This window comes from Pongo pygmaeus, chromosome 14 (genome assembly GCF_028885625.2).
Source record: "Pongo pygmaeus isolate AG05252 chromosome 14, NHGRI_mPonPyg2-v2.0_pri, whole genome shotgun sequence".
Classification (NCBI taxonomy): Eukaryota; Metazoa; Chordata; class Mammalia; order Primates; family Hominidae; genus Pongo; species Pongo pygmaeus.
The window spans coordinates 120,508,727-120,531,186 of record NC_072387.2 but is presented as its reverse complement, the minus strand read 5'-3'; the positions used below and the strand labels follow the sequence as shown (position 1 = coordinate 120,531,186).

At 52.5% G+C, this 22,460-nt stretch overlaps 1 protein-coding gene across 2 annotated transcripts in view; it reads left to right on the top strand.

Moving 5' to 3' along the window:
- Positions 1–15,448, top strand: part of RAB20 (RAB20, member RAS oncogene family) — a 37,571-nt gene extending 22,123 nt beyond the window's left edge. For both annotated transcript variants that reach the window (XM_054447362.2, XM_063651146.1), the window contains one exon: positions 14,318–15,448. In XM_054447362.2, coding sequence (XP_054303337.1) covers positions 14,318–14,850 — 533 coding nt within the window. In that variant the 3' untranslated portion in view covers positions 14,851–15,448. The remainder of the gene's footprint in view (positions 1–14,317) is intronic.
- The last annotated feature ends 7,012 nt before the right edge of the window (positions 15,449–22,460 follow it).

The window sequence follows — 22,460 nt, the reverse complement described above, 5'->3', positions numbered from 1 at the left end:
GGATTACAGGCATGAGCCACCGTGCCTGGACTATTTCTTTTAGATTAGGAAGCACCAACAGTCTTTTTTCTTTTTCTTTTCTTTTCGAGACAAGGTCATGCTCTGTCACCCAGGCTGGAATGCAGTGGTACAACCATGGCTCACTCCAGCCTTGACTTCCCAGGCTCAAGTAATCCTCCTGCCTCAGTCTCCCAAGTAGCTGGGCCTATAGGCGAACACCAGCATGCCCACTAATTTTTGTATTTTCTGTAGAGATGAGGTTTTGCCCTGTTGCCCAGACTGGTCTCCAACTCCTAGGCTGAAACTATCCGCCCGGCTTGGCCCTCATTCTTTTTTCTAACTCTTTTTTTCCTGACCCATCCTGGTGGAGGACCTGAAGCTGATAGTGTAGCATGGTTGTTGGGAGCAGGAACCCTGGACTCTGCTTGCTGGAGTTCAAGGCCTGCCTCTGCCATTTGCTGCCCACGTGACCAGGGCCTGGGGCTGCATGCTTGTGTGACTGGGGCTGCATGCTTGTCTCATCTGGGCTGGGGGTGACGCATTGCGCCCCACAGGGTCATGGGAGCTGAACCACTGAAGAGGCAATGCCTGCACATAGTGAGGGCTCGAGGGCGTCAGCTGTTTCTAAAAGCTGTTAATAGTGGCTGGACTCACTTTAGGAACCGGAATGTCATACATCCCAAGTCAGCGCCTGGCCCTGTTCTTCTGCTTGATTGAGGATGCAGCTCCTTATGTCTAGGAGTTGGTGTTGGTCCCACCCTGAGGTTGGTCTGTCTATGATGAGACACTTTCCTCTTCATGAGTTTAGTGGCAGCTTCCTCTTCAAAGCGCGGACAATTGATGGCTTCTTTGGCTGGACAAATCATTCGTTTTTCTTTGATATCTTTTTCAGTGGTTACTGCCTCTTTCTTCTCACATTTCTGAAGAAGGACAGTGAACTGGACAACTTCTTGTTGTGTAAATTGTGTTAGAGGGCATTGCTTATTCCTTATACTGGTGGCATTAGGTTGACATAAAAACAGTGAAGCGGCCGGGCGTGGTAGCTCATGCCTGTAATCCCAGCACCGTGGGAGGCCAATGTGGGAGGACTGCTTGAGCGCTGGAGTTGAAGACCAACCTGGGCAATAATAGTGAGACCCCATCTGTACCAAAAATAAAAATAAAATAAAAATAAAAGTTACCCAGGCGTAGTGGCATGAGCCTGTAGTCCCAGCTACTTGGGAGTCTAAGGCAGAGGATTGTTTGAACCTGGGAGGTCACAGCTGCAATGAGCTACGATTGCACCACTGCACTCCAGCCTGGGTGACAGAGCGAGACCCTGTCTCAAAAAAAAAAAAAAAACACTTGGACACAGGAAGGGGAACATCACACACCAGGGCCTGTTGTGGGGTGGGGGGGGGGGAGGGAAAGCATTAGGAGATATACCTAATGTAAATGATGAGTTAATGGGTGCAGCACACCAACGTGGCACATGTATACATATGTAACGAACCTGCACGTTGTGCACATGTACCCTAGAACTTAAAGTATAATAAAAAATTAAAAATAATTCCCATTTAAAAAAAAGTACAAGTAAAATAAACATAAAAACAATACCCCCACCCCCTAAAAAGAAGCCATTTTAGATATTCCTGTGCATGTGATTTCTGTGAGCTGTGACTTGTTTCAGGAAGCGAGCAGTTCTGCTGACGGGCTTGGAGGTGGCCCTGCCTCCTCCTCTCTGAACTCTGGTTGTCTGAGTTCAGTGTTCTCTGGCCTATCCTCACTGACTTCTCCTTTAGTGGGGTTCACTGAAGTTCATCATCATCTTGATTCTTCCAGCATTCCTCGGGGAGAGGAAGTGGGGAGGCAGCGGAAGCAGAAGCTTCTCTTGGCTGCCTGACTCTCCCATGGACCTTGGTGAGAGGAGACGTCATTCTTCCTGACTTTCGGTGCCTGTCTAGGGGGAGGCCATCCACCTGCCGCCCAGTCCATGCTTTAGTAGGGGTCTGAGTCACCAAGTTCCACAAAGTGGGGGGCTTCAAACAGCAGAAGCTCATCCTCTCCCCATCTTGGAGGTGGGGTCTGAACTGGCGTCGGCAGGGCCATGCGCCTTGGGAGGCTCCAGGGAGAGGCTGTTCCCGCCACTCTCCAGCTCCTGACTGGTGCTGGCTGTCCTTGCCTGCGGAGCTGTGGCTCTCATCTCTGCCTCTGTTTCCCCATGGTCTCCTCCCTGGGGTCTGCCTTCACATCGTCTTCGCCCCTGTGTCTCTGGGTGTCTTTTCTAATAAGGACACCAGTTAGATTGGATTAAGGGTCTGCCATACTCCATGTGGTCACATTTTAGCTAATCACTTCTGCAGAGACCCTGTTTGCAAATGAGGCCACGTTCACGGGTGCCAGAGATGAAGACTTGAACATATATTTTTGAACCCAAAATAATACATTTATGATTCCATTTTTAAACAGAAAGTGGTGTTTCCTGCCCTCTGGTTCACCTTCAAGGAGAGAAATGAAATCCATTTCTGTGTTTAAAGGCCCTGCGCGGCCGGAGCTTCGGGTACTGCTGCTGGGCTGAGAGCACGGAGAGCACGGTGTGGTCCAGTGGGCGCTCAGCAGCGCTGGTCCAGCCACTGCGTGGAAGGCCTGGGCCCAGCGTACCGGGTGTGTGCGGTGCTTCATGGCTGCCTGTGAAAAGTTAGTCACTGCACAGGCATTTAATGGAAGGGCCCAAGCTGTGAGGCACTCAGAGCAGGCAGGAGGAGGAGAGGTGGAATCTAGGGAATGGGCTCCAATCTCGCCAGTAGAGTCTCTGAGCCTTGACTTGTAGATCTGCGAAAATGGAAAACAGAGACTTCCCAGGGTGGTTTAAGTGTCCATGAAGACGTGACCCACGAAGTGGTTGTATGAATTAGCCTCATGTGTTATTTATTCATTTCTGTAACTTCACATCTCCTTCATGCCTGTTCTGAGTAGCCCGTGAGCGTCTGCTGTGGTCCAGGAACTATACCTGGTGTTCAGGGTGGGTTCGGGTTGGGGGTCTCCGGCTCTGAGCAGAGTCTGCTCTGTGCCGTCCAGCATGGTAGCCACTGGCCACACGTGGCTTGGACTTAGAGATGTGGCTAGTTCTAGGTGAGATGTGTGCTTTTCAAAACAAGGAAGAATTCTGAATTTAAATTCCTCATTACATTCTCCATCTCCCTGCCAATAAAAGATGTTCCTGGGCTGGGCACGGTGGCTCAGGCCTGTAATCCCAGCACTTTAGAAGGGCGAAGCGGGGGGATCACTTGAACTCAGGAGTTTGAGACCAGGCTGGGCAACTTAATGAGACCTCATTTCTACTAAAAATTAAAAAATTAGCCAGGCGTGGTGGTACACGCCTGTAGTCCCACCTGCTTGGGAGGCTGAGGTGGGAGGATCGCTTGAGCCCAGGAGGATGAGGTTGCAGTGAGCCATGATTGAGCCACTGCACTCCAGCCTGGGTGACAGAGTGAGACCCTGTTTCTATTTTTTAAAAAAAAAATGTTGCTGGATATGTCTTCTGCTCTTCGTTTTGGAAATCATATTTTTCCTATTTTACTGTTTAGTTGTTGAACAGCTGGCAGGAGAGGACTTGTGCATTTATGGTGAGGTCCAGTTTTGTGGAGTTCACACTCTTTTGAAGCCTGCTGGGAAGCCCCCCGGGGTGCACAGTAGAGGGTGTTCATATTGGATCAGCATTTGGAAAGATAACGGCCGGGGGAAGGAACCCTCAAGGAAGAAGTGGCCAGTTTGGGTCAAAGTGATCCTTGCAGTTTTCTGAAAAGCCCCTGTCATGCTGCTTCCCCTGCCCTGGACATTTGTTTGGCTGAGGGGCAAGGCAGGGGTTGGGGCGTGGTCGGCACCCTTGACCGGCACACCTGTACATCACGGTGGCAGCACCTCTTTGTTTGTGGGGGCTCGGCCTCAGGGGACAGCCTGAAAATGGGGGAGCTGTACAGGCCTCTCTGGAGAGCCTCAGCTTTGCAGACAGCCTCCATCCCAGGGAAGCAAGTGAGCAGTCCATGTGAATAAGGCAGCCAGGCTTCCCCAGAGAAACAGACCCGGCAGAGCGTGTATGAGCTCAGGCAAGGTTGCTCTGTTGCTGTCTGGGGGCTGAATTCCTTCGTCTCTGGAAGAGCTCAGTCTTTACTTCTCAGGCCCTCAGCTGATTAGATGAGGCCTGCCGCCTCGCAGGGGGCCGTCTGCTCTGTCACATCCACTGATGTAAATGCTGATCCCACCCAACAAACACCTTCCCACCCATGTCCAGGCTAGCGCAGGACCAAACTGCTGGGCACCAGGGCCCGACCACATACAGTTCCCCATCACGGTGGGTGGAGGCTGGCAAGCCCATTGGCTCTCTGGAGGCTTTGGTGCATGTGGGTTCTGGGGGGTGGGCCTGCCCACTGCGTGGGGCCCTTGCTTGCTAGCTCTCCACTTTCCACGTACTGGTGGGGGCAGGTGTGTCCAGCCAGGCCCTGTGCTGGCTCCAGGCAGCCCAGCTCCATTCATGCACCCGGGGACTCTTGTGGGCCCTCCTTACTGCACTAAAATCAACAAGCAATTGAATACAGTGTTGGTTATAGTAGTCAATTATTTATTCTTTTCTAATGCTCCTGAGGGGATAGTTGCTTCCACATCTCATTCTTTCTTTGCGAGGCAGGGTCTTGCTCTGCTGCCCGGGCTAGAGTGCAGTGGCACTATCACAGCTCACTGCAGCCCAACCTCCTGGGCTTAAGTGATCCTCCTGCCTCAGCCTCCTCAGAGTAGCTGGGACTACAGGCACATACCACCATACCCAGCTAATTTTAAAAATTCTTTTTGTGGAGATAGGACTCACTGTGTCACCCAGGCTGGTCTCAAACTCAGAGGCTCAAGGGATCCTCCCACCTCAGCCTTCTGAAGTGCTGGGATTACAGGTATGAACCACTGTGCCTGGCCTCCACACACCATTATTTAACCAAGTTCACTATCAGATAGTTTAAAAAAACAAACCTAGAGGGAATGTAGATCATGCCTGTGGATGGAGATGGTCCCATGACTCTAAACTTTAGCCAAAACTCATCAACTTTACAAAATAGAACTAAAATAACCTTTTGGCTCGTATTTGTGGATGCAACCTGCAAACACTGGAGAAAGCATGTAGTGGTATTTTTGAACAGTCTCTGACGGGAAGTATGTCACAGCTCCTCTAGGCTGCGCTGCTGCTGGTGCCATTGCTGGAGTTGCTTATTTTGCTCCCATCTCTGGTCTGGGAATATGCACTTTTCCTTTCCTCAGGTTGTCACATTGATGTTTTGTGAGCTCCCTGCCAGGGGGCTGTCCGATTTGGCAAGGCAGAGAACTCATCTTAAAAGTTTCCCTTCTCTGCTGGGCACAGTGGCTCATGCCTGTGACCGCAGCACTTTGGGAGGCCAAGTTGGGAATATAGCATGAGCCCAGGAGTTCAAGACCAGCCTGGGCAGCATAGTAAATCCCCATCTCTACACAAACATAAAAGAAATTAGCTGGGTGTAGTGGTATGCACCTGTGGTCCCAGCTACTCGGGAGGCGGAGGTGGGAGGAACACTTAAGCCCAGAAGATGGAGGCTGCATTGAGCCATGATCGTACCACTGCACTTCACAGAGCAAGACTCTGTCTCAAAAAAATAATAATTAAATAAAATAGGCTGGGCGTGGTGCCTCGTGCCTGTAATCCCAGCATTTTGGGAGTCCAAGGTGGGTGGATCACTTGAGGTCAGGAGTTTGAGACCAGCCTGGCCAACATGGTGAAACCCTGTCCCTACTAATAATACAAAAATTAGCTGGGCATGGTGGTATGTGCCTGTAATCCCAGCTACTAGGGAGGCTTAGGCAGGAGAATTGCTTGAACCCTGGACGTGGAGTTTGCAGTGAGCTGAGATTGCATCACTGCACTCCAGCCTGGCCAACAGAGCAAGACTGTCTCAAAAAAAAAAAAAAATAATAATGAAAGTTCCTGTTGTCTCAGTGTTTGCATTTCCTGGTAGGGCTCACTTTTCAATGAATTGAAATACCAAGCTTTCTAATTCTTACATTTCAATAGCTGCCTTTTTCTTTCCCACTTTCACTGGGTAAATTGCTGATTTTCACTCCTGGTGCACGTGGTATTCACCTGGGGAGCTTTTAAAGCTGATACAAATGCCAGCCCCACTCTTGATCCTGGCAGCTGGGTCAGGGTCTGAGCATCAGTATTTTTTAAGTCTCCCCGCTGCATGCTTAAGATGTGAGCCAAGAGTGTCTGTGGCTTCTGATGGCTGTCTCAACCCACTCTCTTATTTAAACCATGAGTGAAAATGACACGACACTTGGGGTAGAAGCCTGGCTGTGTTTGGCTTTTGGAAGGTTGAAGAGTGAAATGGAAAGCACTTGGGCAGTTTTCGGTTCTGCAACAGCGGATCGGGATTACTGTGGGTGCTGACTTCCCTTCCCCTTGTGCCTGAACCCTGGGCCATGTCAGCTCCACTGATCTGGCAACATCCGGAGCACCCCCAGGACCAGGGAGAAGGTCGTCATCTGAGAATAAGAAACATAGAAGATTGGTCCACTGCAAAAGCGCCCAGTCGGCCCCAGGAGGTAGGGTGTAAATGGAGGGATGATGAGACCCCGGACATGGGCAGCCCTGGGACGGTGACGTCCATCCTTAGGTTTGGGAGGAATCTCATGATTTATGGAACAAACACTTCTATTATAGGGCCTAATATGCTGGGTACAGCTCCAGGCAGTTTACCTGTGTGCAGATTCTGGTTTCTCAGCCACCCTTTGGCAGGTGTGACCCACATTTTAGTGACAGGGAAACTGAGGTACCGCATGTCTAAGTGACTTGCCCAAGGTCACACGGTGGGGATTTGAATGTAGTCTGTCTCTAGAGTGGGGGCTGTTTACCAGAATGCTCTGCAGTCCCTGCCCAGCGAATTAGCCGGCACTTCCAGGATAGTTCTCTGCACAAAATTTGGAGCTCCTGGGAAAGTGGCTGCACTCTGCAAATGCCTGTGCTCTGTGGGATCACAGGGTGGAGGCAGGCTTTTCTCCTGCCCGACAGCCCACCTCAAAGGGGCCCTAGGCCCCTTCCTCTGCTTCCGGGGGTGGTTAGACCAGACTCCCTGGGGTGCCTGTCGCCAGCGCGTTTGTCAGGGCTCCACCGCTCCTGTGTCTGTTGCCCACCTCCTTCTCCATTTGTGCCTCAGTTTCTCCTTCTGTAAAACATGGGAAAGGGAAGCCTGCATAAGCATAATAAACCCTGAGGACTCACACTGTGCTGGCCATGCTTCTTCCCATCGCTAATGCAGTGCTTCCTGTCCTTGATAGGGGACGGGATCGTGGAAGTTAACAGCTCATTCCCTGCTATAAATTACCGAGTCCTGTTCTGGCTTCCATTTCTCTCGTTTGGACAGAACTTAAACCTCATAAAGTGAGTGGAATTAGCTCTTTAGGCTAACAGACACAATTGTGTTTTTAGATCTGTAAATTCGAGAAACAAACCTGGTGGGACCTGCCTCCTGAGGGCCCTGTGTAGAGGTGGGGCGGGTGGGACCTACTTCTCCAGGGACCTGTGTCTGTGTAGAGGTGGGGTGGGTGGGACCTGCCTCCCCAGGGCCCTGTGTAGAGGTGTGGTGGGTGGGACCTACTTCCCCAGGGTCCTGTGTCTGTGTAGAGGTGGGGTGGTGGGACCTACTTCCCCAGGGACCTGTGTCTGTGTAGAGGTGTGGTGGGTGGGACCTACTTCCCCAGGGTCCTGTGTCTGTGTAGAGGTGGGGTGGGTGGGACCTGCCTCCCCAGGGCCCTGTGTAGAGGTGTGGTGGGTGGGACCTACTTCCCCAGGGACCTGTGTCTGTGTAGAGGTGGGGTGGGTGGGACCTGTCTCCCCAGGGCCCTGTGTAGAGGTGTGGTGGGTGGGACCTGCCTCCCCAGGGCCCTGTGTAGAGGTGTGGTGGGTGGGACCTACTTCCCCAGGGACCTGTGTCTGTGTAGAGGTGGGGTGGGTGGGACCTGCCTCCCCAGGGCCCTGTGTAGAGGTGGGGTGGGTGGGACCTGCCTCCCCAGGGCCCTGTGTAGAGGTGGGGTGGGTGGGACCTGCCTCCCCAGGGCCCTGTGTAGAGGTGTGGTGGGTGGGACCTGCCTCCCCAGGGCCCTGTGTAGAGGTATGGTGGGTGGGACCTACTTCCCCAGGGACCTGTGTCTGTGTAGAGGTGGGGTGGGTGGGACCTGCCTCCCCAGGGCCCTGTGTAGAGGTGGGGTGGGTGGGACCTGCCTCCCCAGGGCCCTGTGTAGAGGTGTGGTGGGTGGGACCTACTTCCCCAGGGCCCTGTGTAGAGGTGTGGTGGGTGGGACCTACTTCCCCAGGGTCCCGTGTCTGTGTAGAGGTGGGGCGGGTGGGACCTACTTCCCCAGGGTCCTGTGTCTGTGTAGAGGTAGAGTGGGTGGGACCTGCCTCCCCAGGGCCCTGTCTGCAGTGAGCAGGGCGTCTTCATTTCTGGCTGCTCTGGACTCACAGTTACAGTCCTGGTCAGTTTTGCTGCATTTCAGTAGTTTGTCCAACAGTGTGGCTGATCAGACTTTGGAGGCGTTCTTACAGATTCAGGTTTCCTTCACCACCAGGGGTAATTGACGTTTTCGTCTATATGTGTTGGTGACAAAGCTTAGCAGATCACTTATGGATTTGCTACATAGACGAGTAATAATTCCTGGGCAAGTTGAACGTAGAGCCCCAGGCTCCGGTCACTCACCCATCCTCCCATCTGCTTGGCCGGAAGACAGCCCAGGCAAAAAGGCGGGAGAGTCTGGCAGAAGGCTGGGCTCCTTCCTCAGGCTTGAACCCGTGCCCCCAGCCCTGATGATGTCAGGCTGGTGTTAGTAGTGGCCACACAGGCTCGGCAGCCTGGCTCCGTTCACCAGACCAGGGTTGGCAGCTCACCGACCCTTGGCTGCGCTGGTTGAATTTGAACCAATTTGTGATTTTTCTCTTTTGCCCTGTTTCTGGGGCAGCCTGGGGCTCTGGCATCCCCAGAAATGGACCTAAGACTGTTTATTTCTCCAGGAAAGTCCAAGTAAACCAGCAGAACTCTCAGCGCTTTGGCTTCAGGATTGGTACTGAGGGACTCCGGTCTGGGGGAGAAGGCAAGAGAGATAGAGATGCCTGATCCTGTCTCCAGGGAGAGGGACTTTGAAGTACTCCGTTTAAGCCCATACTTGTAGACAGGAAATCAATACTCTGAGAGATACAGGGGCTGACATGTGTATGGGGTTGGCAGCAGGGGGCTGACGGCCCTGCTCAGAGCACATTCACAAACTTCCAGAAAATGCATGAGGGTCCTTGGATTCAAATACACTGTGAGTCTGTCAAAACCAAGTGCAAAAGGTCAAGTTGTAGTGACACCATTTTATCTTCATTGTCTTATGTTCACTGTCATGCCTTAAATACCAGAGCCCCTACTCAAATTCAATTAGGATTAAATTCAGAACTTCTGTTCCCTGCGGGACTGGCCCTTCTTGGTGTGGACAATGCGCTCATTGAGAGCAGCCTGACTCTTCCATTAGCAATCCTAAAAGCTATACATTATCTCCAAAGCAGTAGTATTTTAGAATTTCAAATATGAAAACTGCTTGCTTGTAAATTCTTTAGCTGGGGCAACTGCATTTAATTGGTTTGCATTCATTAATGGGTAGATAACAGATTATAGGGTTCAAGCAAGAATTCTTACTTTTTTCTGGCTAGCATTTGTGATTCTTCAGTTCCTACTTCCTTTCATTACTAAGATCTTTCCTTTTATATTATTATTTCCTTTTTTAGTTTTTTAAAGGCAAATCAGACGTTTTTATCTGGAATGGAAAACTATTTTAGGCATAGGCATCAACACGGTTCTCCCTTTGGCCCTAGTGAACTATGTAACAGAGACTTGAAAAACATTCTTCCAGGGTAGCTGGAATGCCCCTGACTCCACATTCCCACAGTCACACTCTTGTGAAATCTGGTGGGTAGAAGCTGATGACGTTTTTAGCTCACGTAAAAACTTCATGATGCCTGGACTGTTATCTATGGGATTAGTGTCCCTGAAACAAAAGTCTTAGTACTGTGATCATGACGAAGAAGCATTTTTCTTTCTTTTCTGTTTTTTTTTTTTTTTTTTGAGATGGAGTTTCACTCTTGTCCAGGCTGGAGTGCAGTGGCGCTAGCTCAGCTCACCGCAACCTCCGCCTCCCAGGTTCAAGCAATTCTCCTGCCTCAGCCTCCTGAGTAGCTGGGATTATAGGCACGTGCCACCACGCCTGGCTAATTTTGTATTTTTAGTAGAGACGGGTTTTCTCTGTGTTGGTCAGGTTGGTCTCGAACTCCTGAACTCAGGTGATCCGCCCACCCTGGCGTCCCAAAGTGCTGGGATTCCAGGCATGAGTCTCCGGCCTTTTTCTTTTCTTTATTATTACCATTTTAAATTTGTTTTAGAGATGGGGTCTCACTCTGTTGCTCAGGCTGGAGTGCACTGGCATGATCATAGCTCACTGCAGCCTCGAACTCCTTGGCTCAAGCAATCTTTCCTCCTCAGCCTCCCGAGTAGCTGGGACTACAGGCATGCGTCACCATGCCTGGCTAATTAAAGTATATATATGTTTGTAGAGATAGGAGCCTTGCTATGTTGCCCAAGCTGGTGTCCAACTCCTGGCCTCAAGCAATCCTCCTGCCCTAGCCTTTTCTTTTTTAAGCTAATGCCTGCTGTATTGGGTTTTAAAGGCTCTTGATCATCATCTTCTGTAGTGGGAGAATGACTGTGGATTCCAGGGACACTGTTTGGTTTCTGCCTGCTGGGGTCCAGTCCAGCTTGACTGGAAACGGATTGACTTCTCAGTCTGAAGCTGACCCCTGGTAGGCATGTGGAAGGGAGGAATGTTGCCCTTCAGGTGCTGAATTCCAGAGCACAAGCTGCTTGCCAACAGGGTGGCTCTGTTGCCCAAACGACAGCTTTCCCAGGCTGGCTTTTCCCAGAAGAGGGAGGTGACCCGGGTAGCTCTCGCACTTTGACCCTCAGACTGGCAGCAGGGCACATTCTTCTGACTCCTACCAGAGCTGGTCTGGGCTCAGCTCCCAGCTCGCTTTCCCTCCACATCCCCGAAGGGCACACTGTCAGCTTTGCTGAAGGGGGAGCTGGAGCCCATGCTCGGGGCCTGGGAGACCATAGTGGTCAGTAGACAGGTCTGTCTGGCTCATCTCACAGGACATGAGTGTGTGTCTCTGTGGGCGCCTCTCTCCAGGGTTGCCCAAGGGGTGACCAGCCTGCCTCAAAATCTAGGCAGCATCACCTAGCAAGGTTTGAGAACTTGGTGTCATCAGAATGTGGCCATTTCAGAAAGATTGCGGATGGGAATGGGATGAAATTTGGTTGTGCTTCTTGGCTATTTGGCTCTAAACAGTGGTTTATTGGCAAAGGACAGTCTGCCTTAGAGAGCCACATGTGTGCAGGTGTCGTGCGTTCAGTCCATGCTCCAAAGCCCCACAGACCAAGGGTCCTTAACTTTGTTTGTGTGAAGGCCCTCTCGGCCCCTGAGGGGTATGAGCTCAGGACCCCTTCTCAGAACACTGTGCCCAAGTGCATGCAGTCACATACAAAGGTAACCAGCTATCCTTAAATACAGTCGTCTAGAGCCTTTTAAAATTATGGTTGATATGTGGTTCATGGTCGACATATTAATGAATGAAGGCGTGACCGGTCTGAAGGGTCGTGGGCATCACTCTGGAGTGTCTGAGGCGTCTGGCATGTGGATGGAAGCACCTGCTGGCCCTGTTGGTGATGAGTGCCCCTTACCGCCATTTCTGCAGTTTACTGCCAATATTTATGGTGAAAGGAAATGGTAAATTTCAGATAGAGGGTGGTGAAAACAAAGATGACGTTTTTCTCCCCCATTCAAGGTCGTGGACCCTGTGAATTTGGTTTATGACCCCAGTGGTTAAGAGCCCTTGCTACTGGTCGACACTGTCCACACACTCAGGGGAAGTTGCTCTCAAAGTGACATGGGACCATTTATAATTTAGAAGCTGCCAATGATGGGCCACTGTTGCATTTTGGTTTGCCTAAATGTGATCTTTAGAAAATTTTGAATTAGTTTTGAATGCTTAAAACTTGGGAGATTAAAATCCACATTGTTAGCTTCTTTTTAAAAAATCAGAACCAGGCTTACTTTTCCCAGGTGAGGGATTGGAATGGGGCCTGGACACTCCCTGGGTGCCACCTCTCTCTGCGCCAACGCCCCAGCAGCCTCATTCTTGTTCAGAGGCACTTGACCTTGCGTTCTGAGCTCGAGAGTGGAGGCCAGTGCTGTTAGTCAGTCGTTCCCAGCTCTCCCTCCTCTTGGTCTAAGGGCATGGCCCGGGAGGCCACACATGCCCCAGGGAGGAGGGGGAGGAGCTGGCCTGCAGCAGGCGCTATGGGAGCTTCCAGGCCTGTCTGCAGAGGCTCCTTGGGATGGCGTCTGAGCACAGGTATCAGTCTCACTCCTCTTCGAAAGAGTGCCCCCGGCAGGTGTGGTCGGGAGCAGGTGCTTTGTGGTTGGAAGATCTCACTTGGGGTTTGCTTGTTGGTGATTGAAACAAATTCATCACCTTCCTGCCAGCAGGGAGGGCCCATGCCATGCGCAGCCTGCTCGGTCCGCGAGAGGCAGGTGGGGGCCAAGGTGCATGCTGCTGCCTCTCCCACAGCTGCTTCCTGAGAGCTCATCCCCCCAGTGCGGCAGATGTGCCCAACGATTAAAAGCACGCCAAGGCCTGGAGGACATACCAGCAGGCGTGCTCGGCTCAGCCCTCCCTGCTGGGGGCTCTCACCTGCTGCGTGCACTGCACCTGTCCCACGAACACCTGCCTTGGCCAGATCTGCTCCCCTTGTGGGAGTCTGTCCTCCACATCTGAGTATGCAGAAAGCTTGTGCTACAGACAGGGGTTCAGAATTATGCCAGAAAGTTCCTAGGTAGCCCTTGAGTGGACTGGCAGGGAGCCGCCTGCTGGTGGGGAGGTGAGCGGGCCCCCTTGGGGATCTGTGCACTGTTGGTGGGATAGAAAGGTGGTCCTGGGACAGATGTTGGGAACAGGACAGTATGGATGTGCAGGTGTTACCTGTGGGGAGTGTATCTGACCCGGGTTGATTTGATTAGATGACTGCATTGTAAAAGTACACAGGGACCGGGACCTTTTAATCCTCCTTTTTAGCCATCAATTCGGGGGTCTCTGCGTTTAAATGTAGGACGGTGGCGGGTGTTCCAGTGTCCTGGCCCAGCCTCCCTCAAGCGCTGCTGTGCCTGACTCCCCCACACTTCAGTCTCCTCGTGGAAAGTGTGTGTGCCCGCATCGACCTTGTGAGGCTGAAGTGCTGGGGGCACAGGGAGGGCAGAGGCCCACACTCCAGGCACTGCAGGGGTGCATGCCAGCTGGCCCTGTTCCCCGCCAGACCCAGTGACAGACAGCACCTTGTCAGTAGCCAATGTGTTGACGTTGAGCTGTGTCCCAAGGGTTTGATCTCGACCTGGAAATGTTTTGGGAGCAGGTTCCTGGCTTGCCTGCAATTGCCCGCACCTCTGTCTGTTTTAAACCTGGAGGGCAGGCGGGGCTGCGGCACCCATAAGAAGTGCGAATGCTGGGGCCTGGCTCCTCAGGGATTCCGATTCCAGTGAGGGAGGGGAGATGTCCACTGTGTCCTAAAAATATCGTGAGCACTGCAGGGTGCTGTGTGATTCTGGGCAGATAAGTGCAGGTGTGGTTTACAACCCCTGTTATGAACTCAGAAGCCCTCCCTGTAGTACCTCCTGGGCAGGGCAGCAAGGGCAGCACAGGGCAGCTGGGAGTGCCCAGGGGGTGTAAAGGAGGAGGGTGAAGGGACATGGGCACACTTTGCTTTCAGAGTTTGCCTTCCTGAGTCAGCTTCTGTCTCAGCAAGGGCCTTGGCAGTCGCTGCTTTTTTCTGGACATCAGTTCTTGATTCCTTCCATCTCCAGCCACGGCTGGGGCCATGACTCCGTTAGAGTTGGTGCTTGAAGGCAGGGAGGGCTGTGTGAATGCCTGAGGCCCGTTCTTCCTGAACATGCTTGGATTCGATTTCCCATCTACTCTGGGCACCCAACAGCTTGTTTTCTCGAGGGGCCGCCTGCTCTGGGGATGGTGCCCATGGGTGGCACATTCTCTATCAACTATGTTTAAGCGTTTCATCCTGTGTGTGTTGCCCTAAAAATAAACATCCCTGTGGGACACTCCCTTGCAGTGTGGCTGGTGGCTATGTTCTGAGATGAGAGATAACCACTCTTTCTGTCCCTCTTTTCCCACCAGGGCGGGAGCAGTTCCATGGCCTGGGCTCCATGTACTGCCGGGGGGCGGCCGCCATCATCCTCACCTATGATGTGAATCACCGGCAGAGCCTGGTGGAGCTGGAGGACCGGTTCCTGGGCCTGACAGACACAGCCAGCAAAGACTGCCTCTTCGCCATCGTGGGGAACAAAGTGGACCTCACTGAGGAGGGGGCCTTGGTGGGCCAGGAGAAGGAAGAGTGCAGTCCCAATATGGAGGCCGAGGACTGTGTCTCCCCCAGGGCACCTAAGCAGGTGCATCTGGAGGATGCGGTGGCCCTTTATAAAAAGATCCTCAAGTACAAGATGCTGGATGAGCAGGACGTGCCGGCCGCTGAGCAAATGTGCTTTGAGACCAGCGCCAAGACCGGCTACAATGTGGACCTCCTGTTTGAGACCCTGTTTGACCTGGTGGTGCCAATGATCTTACAGCAGAGAGCTGAGAGGCCGTCACACACAGTGGATATATCCAGTCATAAGCCACCCAAGAGGACCAGATCTGGGTGTTGTGCCTGACTTTCGAGGGCCTCCTGGACTCAGACTGTGCATGTGGGAAGGGGTCTGACCAGGCAAGCTGTGATCTGAAAGGAGCAAGGAACACCAAGGAATTATTTTCCGGAATGACACACGCAGCAGAATGTTGGAGTGGAAATGATGGCTGGCTATGAAGAGGAGGTCAACGTGTGTGGTCTCCTCGGTCTCTGTCAGAGGGGTGGGGAGGTGGGGAAACAGGAATCCTCTGCAAAGCCCAATCTGCAGAGTTGAGACCCCTGGCGCTCTCTGCCCCGCTGCCTGGCACTGGTCCTTTGCAGCCAGCCTCCAATGGCCCCCTCGCCCTTGCACAGGCAGAAGCCTGCGTCTGCACCTGCACCTCTGACCCTTTCAGCACCCTGGGTTGTTACCACATCCTACAACTTTGACATTTCTTGTTCTCAAGTGTTTCCTTCACTGTAAGTTGTCTTTGGTCCTCCCACTTGGTACTTGTATCTTGATGCTTTATAATCCTGACTCTCGACATGTTCATTTATACAAAATCAGGAATAACTTTGTTTTTATACTGATTGCAGCAGTGTTGGCTACATGTATTATTAAAGAGGACTTTTGGAAAAACTTAGGTATTGAGACTGAACTGACTTCATTTGCACCCCCAGTCCCAGGGACTTTTTGTGGGGTAGGGTGGGGGGTGCTGGGGAGATGGCTGCGAACTTGAGATACGTCTCTCTTTCTGCAGAAGCTCTGTGAAATCCTTACCAATTGCAGAATATTTAGATTGGCCCATCTGCCTAGTTTTCTTGATGACTTGAATTCCAATAATAGTAGCAAAGCTAAAAGCTCTGGTTCTGCTGAAGTCTGGGGCATCTGAGCACCCAGGTCTCTGAGTCAGAAACCCCCTTCGGGTCTGCTGCTGCTGGCCGTGGGGTGGCTGCTTTATTGGAAGATGTCAGACAGAGATGCCAGGAGACAGCAGATTTGTTTTCCCAGAAATGTGACTGAACGAAAGCAGGTCGGGGTCGGGGCTGTTTGTTGGGAGGCAATGTGGGGCGGATGGCACTGGGCAGTGGGTTTCATGAGTGCTGTTTTCTTTCTTTCTTTCTTTTTTTTTTTTTGTTGTGATAGGATCTTGCTCTGTCACCAGGTTGGAGTGCAGTGGTGTGATCTTAGCTCACTGCAGACCGTACCTCCCGGGTTCAAGTGATCCTCCCGACTCAGCCTCCCAACATGCTGGGATTACAGGGGTGCTCTGTTTTCTGGGGAGCTGTTCATAATTTGCTGAAGGCCTGTGCTCTCTGGTTTCTGGGCTGCTGCAGGCCTAACTTGTCTGCTCCTGTGGAGTGAGTGCTTTCAGGCAAGGAAGGGAGCTTGGACCCCAGGAGGAAGCACTGAGGCAACCCCTGCGATTGCAGGTCCTCAGCCCCCCTAAGATGTGGTTTCGGAGTTTAAAACTTCAGTTTCGCAACCGCAGCCCATTGAGAAGTGAACGCAAATCAGCCTGACTCGTGACTTTTTATTGACTTGGCTGAATAGACCACTGAAGGGACAGAAGTTATATTTATTTTCTATAAAGTGCATCTTTGCTAGTGACCCATCTAGGAAATATGCTAATCAAAAAGACCTTGGAATCTTTTTTTTTTTTTTTTTGAGACAGGGTCTCACTCTGTTGCCCAGGCTGGAGTGCAGTAGCACAATCTCAGCTCACTGCAGCCTTGAACTCCTGAACACAAGTGATCCACCCACCTCAGTCACCCGAGTAGCTGGGACTACAGGGGTGTGTCAGTACGCCTGGCTAATTTTTTATTTTTATTTTTTGTAGAGATGAGGTCTTGCTGTGTTTCCCAGGCTGGTCTAGAACTCATGGGCTCACGCAATCCTCCTGCCTCGGCCTCCCAAAGTGCGGGGATCATAAGCATGAGCTCCAGCCCTGGCCAGAGTCTTGCTTTGAAGGCTGTGAAGGGAGAGAAAGTATCATATGGCACTGTTTTTGCAGTTGGTGCTTGAAGGCAGGGAGGGCTCTATGAATGCCTGAGGCCCGTTCTTCCTGAACATTCTTGGATTCGATTTCCCATCTGCTCTGGGCACCCAACAGCTTGTTTCCTTGAGGGGCCGTGTGCTCCGGGGATGGTGCCCATGGGTGGCACGTTCTCCATCAACTCTGTTTAAGCATTTCATCCTATATGTGTTGTCCTAAAAATAAGCATCCCTGTGGGCTCCTTTTAAACGAGTTCCTCTGAGCAGTTGGCGCTGCAGTCTCTCCTATGCTAGCAACTTCCAGCTGCCCTTACAAGTGCTTTTGTAAGGGCATGAGGGGCTCATTAATTCAGCACATCTCACTGAGCAGTCACTCTCCACAGCCCTTCCTGGAGCTGAGCTATTGGGACAGTTTCAATGACGGTGCCGCCACAGGCCCCCTGGCACCCTGTGTCCTGGGCTGCATTCCAAGTGGACCTTGGATACCAGCCTGGCTGCTCGCTGGGGAGCCTGGTCTTGGGTCCTACTCCCCCACCCTCATCTCATGTGGCCTCTGTTTCCTTCCAGAAACCACGTCAGTTCTTGGAAAGCTTGAAATCTCTTGGTTGGGCAACTCAGCTGTTGGAGACGGCGCAGATTTCCCCACTGGGTGTGGGTTTGAGCTCGTGACCTCGAGCATCCGTCTTTCCTTTGTACAAAGCGGCCACTCCAGGGAGGAGAAGAGCAAGTGACGATCCGGGGTTAATGGCTGTGTGTGGTCTCGGAGCTCCCTTCTGCACTGTCCAGCTGTCCTTGTCCCCATGCAGATGAGAACCCTTTCCTCAATGACACCTCATAACCAGGTATTTCCTAGTGCCCTTGAAGCCTTGTGCCTGGCAGTGGTGTCAGGGAGTCTTGGGGTTGGGTATGTGGTAATCTGGGTGCTGTCAGTCAGAATGTCCCCTTCCCTAGGCTCCCAGGCCTAGTTTCTTAAAGAGTGTGACGTTGCCATTTCTGGACCCAACTTCCTGGTTTAAACAGCCCCTGCTGTGCCAGGAAAACAACCTCACATGAATGTTCCCAGCACACAGATCCCCCAGCACACGGGTGCCCCCCAGTACACGCCCCCCCAGCACACGGATACCCCCAGCACACGGGTTCCCCCCCAGCACACAGATCTCCCCAGCACATGGATCTCCCCAGCACACGGATCCCCCCAGCACACAGGGTCCCCCCAGCACACAGGGTCCCCCCAGCACATAGGTTCTCCCCAGCACACGGGTTCCCTCCCCAGCACACGGATCTCCTCAGCACACGGGTCTCCCCAGCACACGGATCCCCCCAGCACATAGGTCCCTCCAGCACACAGATTCCTCCCCAGCACACGGATCCCCCCAGCACACGGATACCACCAGCACACGGGTTCCTCCTCCCCCAGCATACAGATCTCCCCAGTACCCAGGTCCCTCCAGCACACAGGTCCCTCCAGCTCACGGGTCCCCCCCAGCACATGGATCCCCACAGCACCTGGGTGCTCCCAGCACATGGATCCCTCCGGCAGAGGCGAGCTGCTGCTCAAGGCCCATGAGACAGACCCCATGAGACACGGAGATGGTGCCTGTCTTCCAGAGAGAAGGGGCAATGGCTCTGAGCTCGGCCTTCACTCCGTGCTCCTGGGAGACTCTAACCAGGCTGAGTCTCTACTGAGCAATGACCACAAACCTCTGAAGAAGGAAGAAGAGTGGTACCCGGACCCCAGAGACCCTGGTGGGAGTGCCGTGGTGTGGCCTCCAGGTGTTTGGAAGATTTCAAAGGCACAGATCCTCCCAGCCCTGGTTGGTGGAGTCCAGGTTATATCTTCCCTTCTGTGGCAAGGCAGGGTGGCCTGTGCCGCTCGTCCTCTTACATGCCATTATTTAGGAGCACAGCTTCTTCTCCACAGTGTACAGGGGTCTTCCATCCTCCCACTTCGCAGAGCTGGATCTTTCGAGCCTCATTGTCGAAACAGGACAAAGGTGATGGGTGTGGTGGGTGGATGCAGAGCTGAGACCCTGCTCACACAGCTGAGACCCTGCACACACAGTCGAGACCCTGCACACACGCACAGCTGAGACCCTGCACACACGCACAGCTGAGACCCTGCACACACAGCTGAGACCCTGTACACACAGCTGAGACCCTGCACACACACACAGCTGATACCCTGCACACACAACTGAGACCCTGCACACACAGCTGAGACCCTGAACACACAGCTGAGACCCTGCATGCATAGCCAAGACCCTACACGCACAGCAGAGACCCTGCACATACATGTGCCGCCTGCACTCAGCCTCCTCTGTGCCTGCTCTGGAAGCTCTTGGGCACAGTCCTCCCTTGTGGTCCAGGCTGCCTCCTTCAGGGAGAGCTGACGCCTTCAGAGCAAGCGTCCTTGCATGGTTATGAAGCTCTGTGTCCCTCCCCTTCCCTTTGTGTTTGCCTTGAACCCACTGGCCCAGCCCTCAGGGATCGGATCTGGAGGGCATCTTGCTTGCGGATATGTGGACCCAAGGCCCGAGAAGGCGCGTCCTGGGTCAGGGTGTCAGTGGCTGGAGTGAGACACGCCCAGGCCTTGGCTCCCAGCCCCACCCACTTCCTCACCAGGCCCTCCCGGCTCAGTCTACATTGGCTGTTTTCTTGGGATGTCACTGTGGAAGGTCCTGCCTGGGGCATGGCGGCTTGGGAATCTGAGCCTCGGACTTTCAATGCCACGTTCCAGTTGCTGCCATGTCTTTCCTCCCCTAAAGGTGGGCTTGGTTGTTCGGGCTGCAAATGGTGGATACCCACGGATCCAGGACAAGCCTCAGCGCCTTTTTTTACCCCCCATCCAGATTTTCCCACTGGGAGAAGGTGTGGGGGCCTGGAACGCTGTCTCTTGGGAGCTGGTCTCAGTTAAGTAAGCAGGGTTGGCTCGTGCCTGCTCTTGGTCTGAAGGTGGCAGGCCTGGGACTGGCCACTGTCATCCCCAGTAGCACTTCCAAACCCCCTCCCTCAGCCTCAGTGCGTGGCGGCCTCGTTCACCAGCCCCTGTGTGGTGGGCGGCTCCCATGGCCAGGGGCGAGCTCTCCCTGCTTCGAGGGAGGTGTGAGAGCCCCCTGGACAGAGTCCTCATAATCTGAATGCAAGAATTCCTTTCCCAGGAATACTGCAGATAAAATGGATTACGTTTGTGAGTGTACAGTTAAGAATAAGCCAGCTCAAGGCAAAAGAATGGGTCCCGCCCGGAGGAGAAGCGGGGTCCTGTCCCATGTGGGATGAAATGGCTCCAGCTTTAGGGCTGGTTTATGCCGTCACGGGACTCACATCTTCTAAGTGGCCTCCACCCCATCTGCCCTTTGTTCTTGTACTTTGGCCATGGATGGGAGGAGAAGGTCCCTGAGTCACCCTTGCATGTAGCAAGGTCCTCTCAAGTGTGAATCTGCAGGTGGGGTGGGGGGAAGAGGGCTCCTGGGCATATTTTAAACTCGGGAAGACAGCAGTCCCCTCCTGCCCCATCCCATGTGGCTTTGCAGCTGCAGCCTCTCATCTCTAAGTGTTCCTGGCCTCTGAGAAGAACCTAGTTAATTAAAATGGGCTTGTACAATGAAATTGTGAAATACCCATCGGGTGCAGGGACTCTCGAGTATGTGGAAATGACCCCAACCTTTGAGGCTTCTGGACGTCGCAGGTAATGTTATATGAAGTGCCTCGGGTGCCTGGCACGTGGTTGATGCTCAGTGGTCGCTGTGTGTAGGAAGTCAGCTCAGTTCCTGAAGGGAGTGTAGAGGTTTGGCTTGAATGCCCCCGAGCACATGGGTTGTGTTATCTTGGGCAAGTTGATTTGCCGTCTTTGGGGAAAATCTCTTTATGAAGTGGGGTCTATCGTAACTACTTCACAGACTAGTGGGAGGTAGGAAGAGCACCCGGGAGAGCACTTTGCAGAGGCTGGACGACAGGAGGAAGATGACCATCCTCTTCCACCTCCAACCCCAGCAGAGTCATGTCACCATGAAGCAGCCACTAGAGAAAAATGGCCAGAAAGCAATGATTTTCCCTTTTTCCGTAATGCCAGAGAGAAAGCCAGCTTCGCTTTAAAGCACATTGCCTTGGGGCCGGGCAGGGCAGCTCATGCCTGTAATCCTAGCACTTTGGGAGGGGATCACTTGAGGTCAGGAGTTCAAGACCAGCCTGGCCAGCACAATGAAACCCCATCTTTGTTAAAAAATACAAAAAAATTTAGCCAGGTGTGGTGGTGCACACCTCTCCCAGCTACTTGGGAGGCTGAGGCAGGAGAATCGCTTGAACCCAGGAGGTGGAGGCTGCAGTGAGCCGAGATCCTGCCATTGCACTCCAGCCTCCAGCCTGGGCAACAGAGCCAGACTCCGTCTCAAAAAAAAAAAAAAAAAAAAAAAAAAAGGCGCATTGCCTTTGTGACATTTCGTTTTTCATCTCTCTTGGTTTTGGCAGAATTGTGAGAAGTGCCTGACAGGGAGGTATAGGAGCAGGAAAGGTGCTTCTTTTCTGGGGAGGGTGTATGTGTGCCAGATGCGCCACTGCACAGCTTCACACACACGTGCATCGTCGGAGCTGTAGCTGCCCCGCACAGCTGGGCACAGGCCGTGCAGGAGATGTGCCACCCATAAGTCACTCTCCCTCGGACACCGTTCAGCCTTGAGGACCTCGCTGGGTGCTGGGAACAGCAGTTCATCCTTAGAGAGGAAGGCTGAGGACTCAGAATGGACTCATGGATATTTATTTTATACTTTGGGTTGTTATCCAATACTATCTCACTTTCTTGTTCAGATGGCTTCATCTTGGGAGCTCTTTCAGATGGCTCCCGTGTCCCTTCCACATGTCTCCATTTGGGGTTTTATTTGAGCACTTCCTTACTTTCTGGCACTACAAGATGTTCCAGTCTCATGGTTTATATTTCCTGCCCCTGTCTCGGAATCAGCCATCTCCCCGAGGAGCCTCGGGTCCTTTTATTGGAGAAGTGTTAGAATCCCAGATCTGGAGCCAGGTGTGCTCACTGCCCCTGCAGGGCTGCTTCTCTCAGGCCCTCTCAGCTGACAGAGCGAAGAAATACATGTGTGTGTACTAACCCCTATATATACACATACCTACAGATATTTCTTTATGTGACTATAGGTGTCTATAATAGGTTAAACTTGAGTTCCTACTGTTATCTCTGACTCTCACCATTGTGTCATTTCCCCACTTTGCTGTAAATTCTCCTCCAACAATGAGAAACGTGGCTCCCACCATCGACCATCCGCTTAATTAATGGTTCATTTTTGTTTTTTTGGGGGACAATCTCGATCTGTTGTGGGATTACAGGCGTGAGCCACCACGCCCAACCAATGGTTCAGTTTTAGCATGAATGTACTGTCAGCACTGTTCACTGGCACTCCTGCAAGAAACAACTTTATCCACTAGAGTACAATGCTGTGTGCAGTTCTCTTTGCCTTTGTTCTTAGAGACGCCACTCATTTCCAAATTACTTATATGATTAATAGCACCTTTCCCCTACCGGCTTCAATGAGCTCCTGAAACTTCTGTGGTTTTTTCTTTTTAAATAAGTGAATGGCCCTTTTCCAGGAAGGCAGCCTCAAGGAAAAGCCACCTCCAGGTGTAACCAGAAGCACTGAGTATTTCTCAGGGGG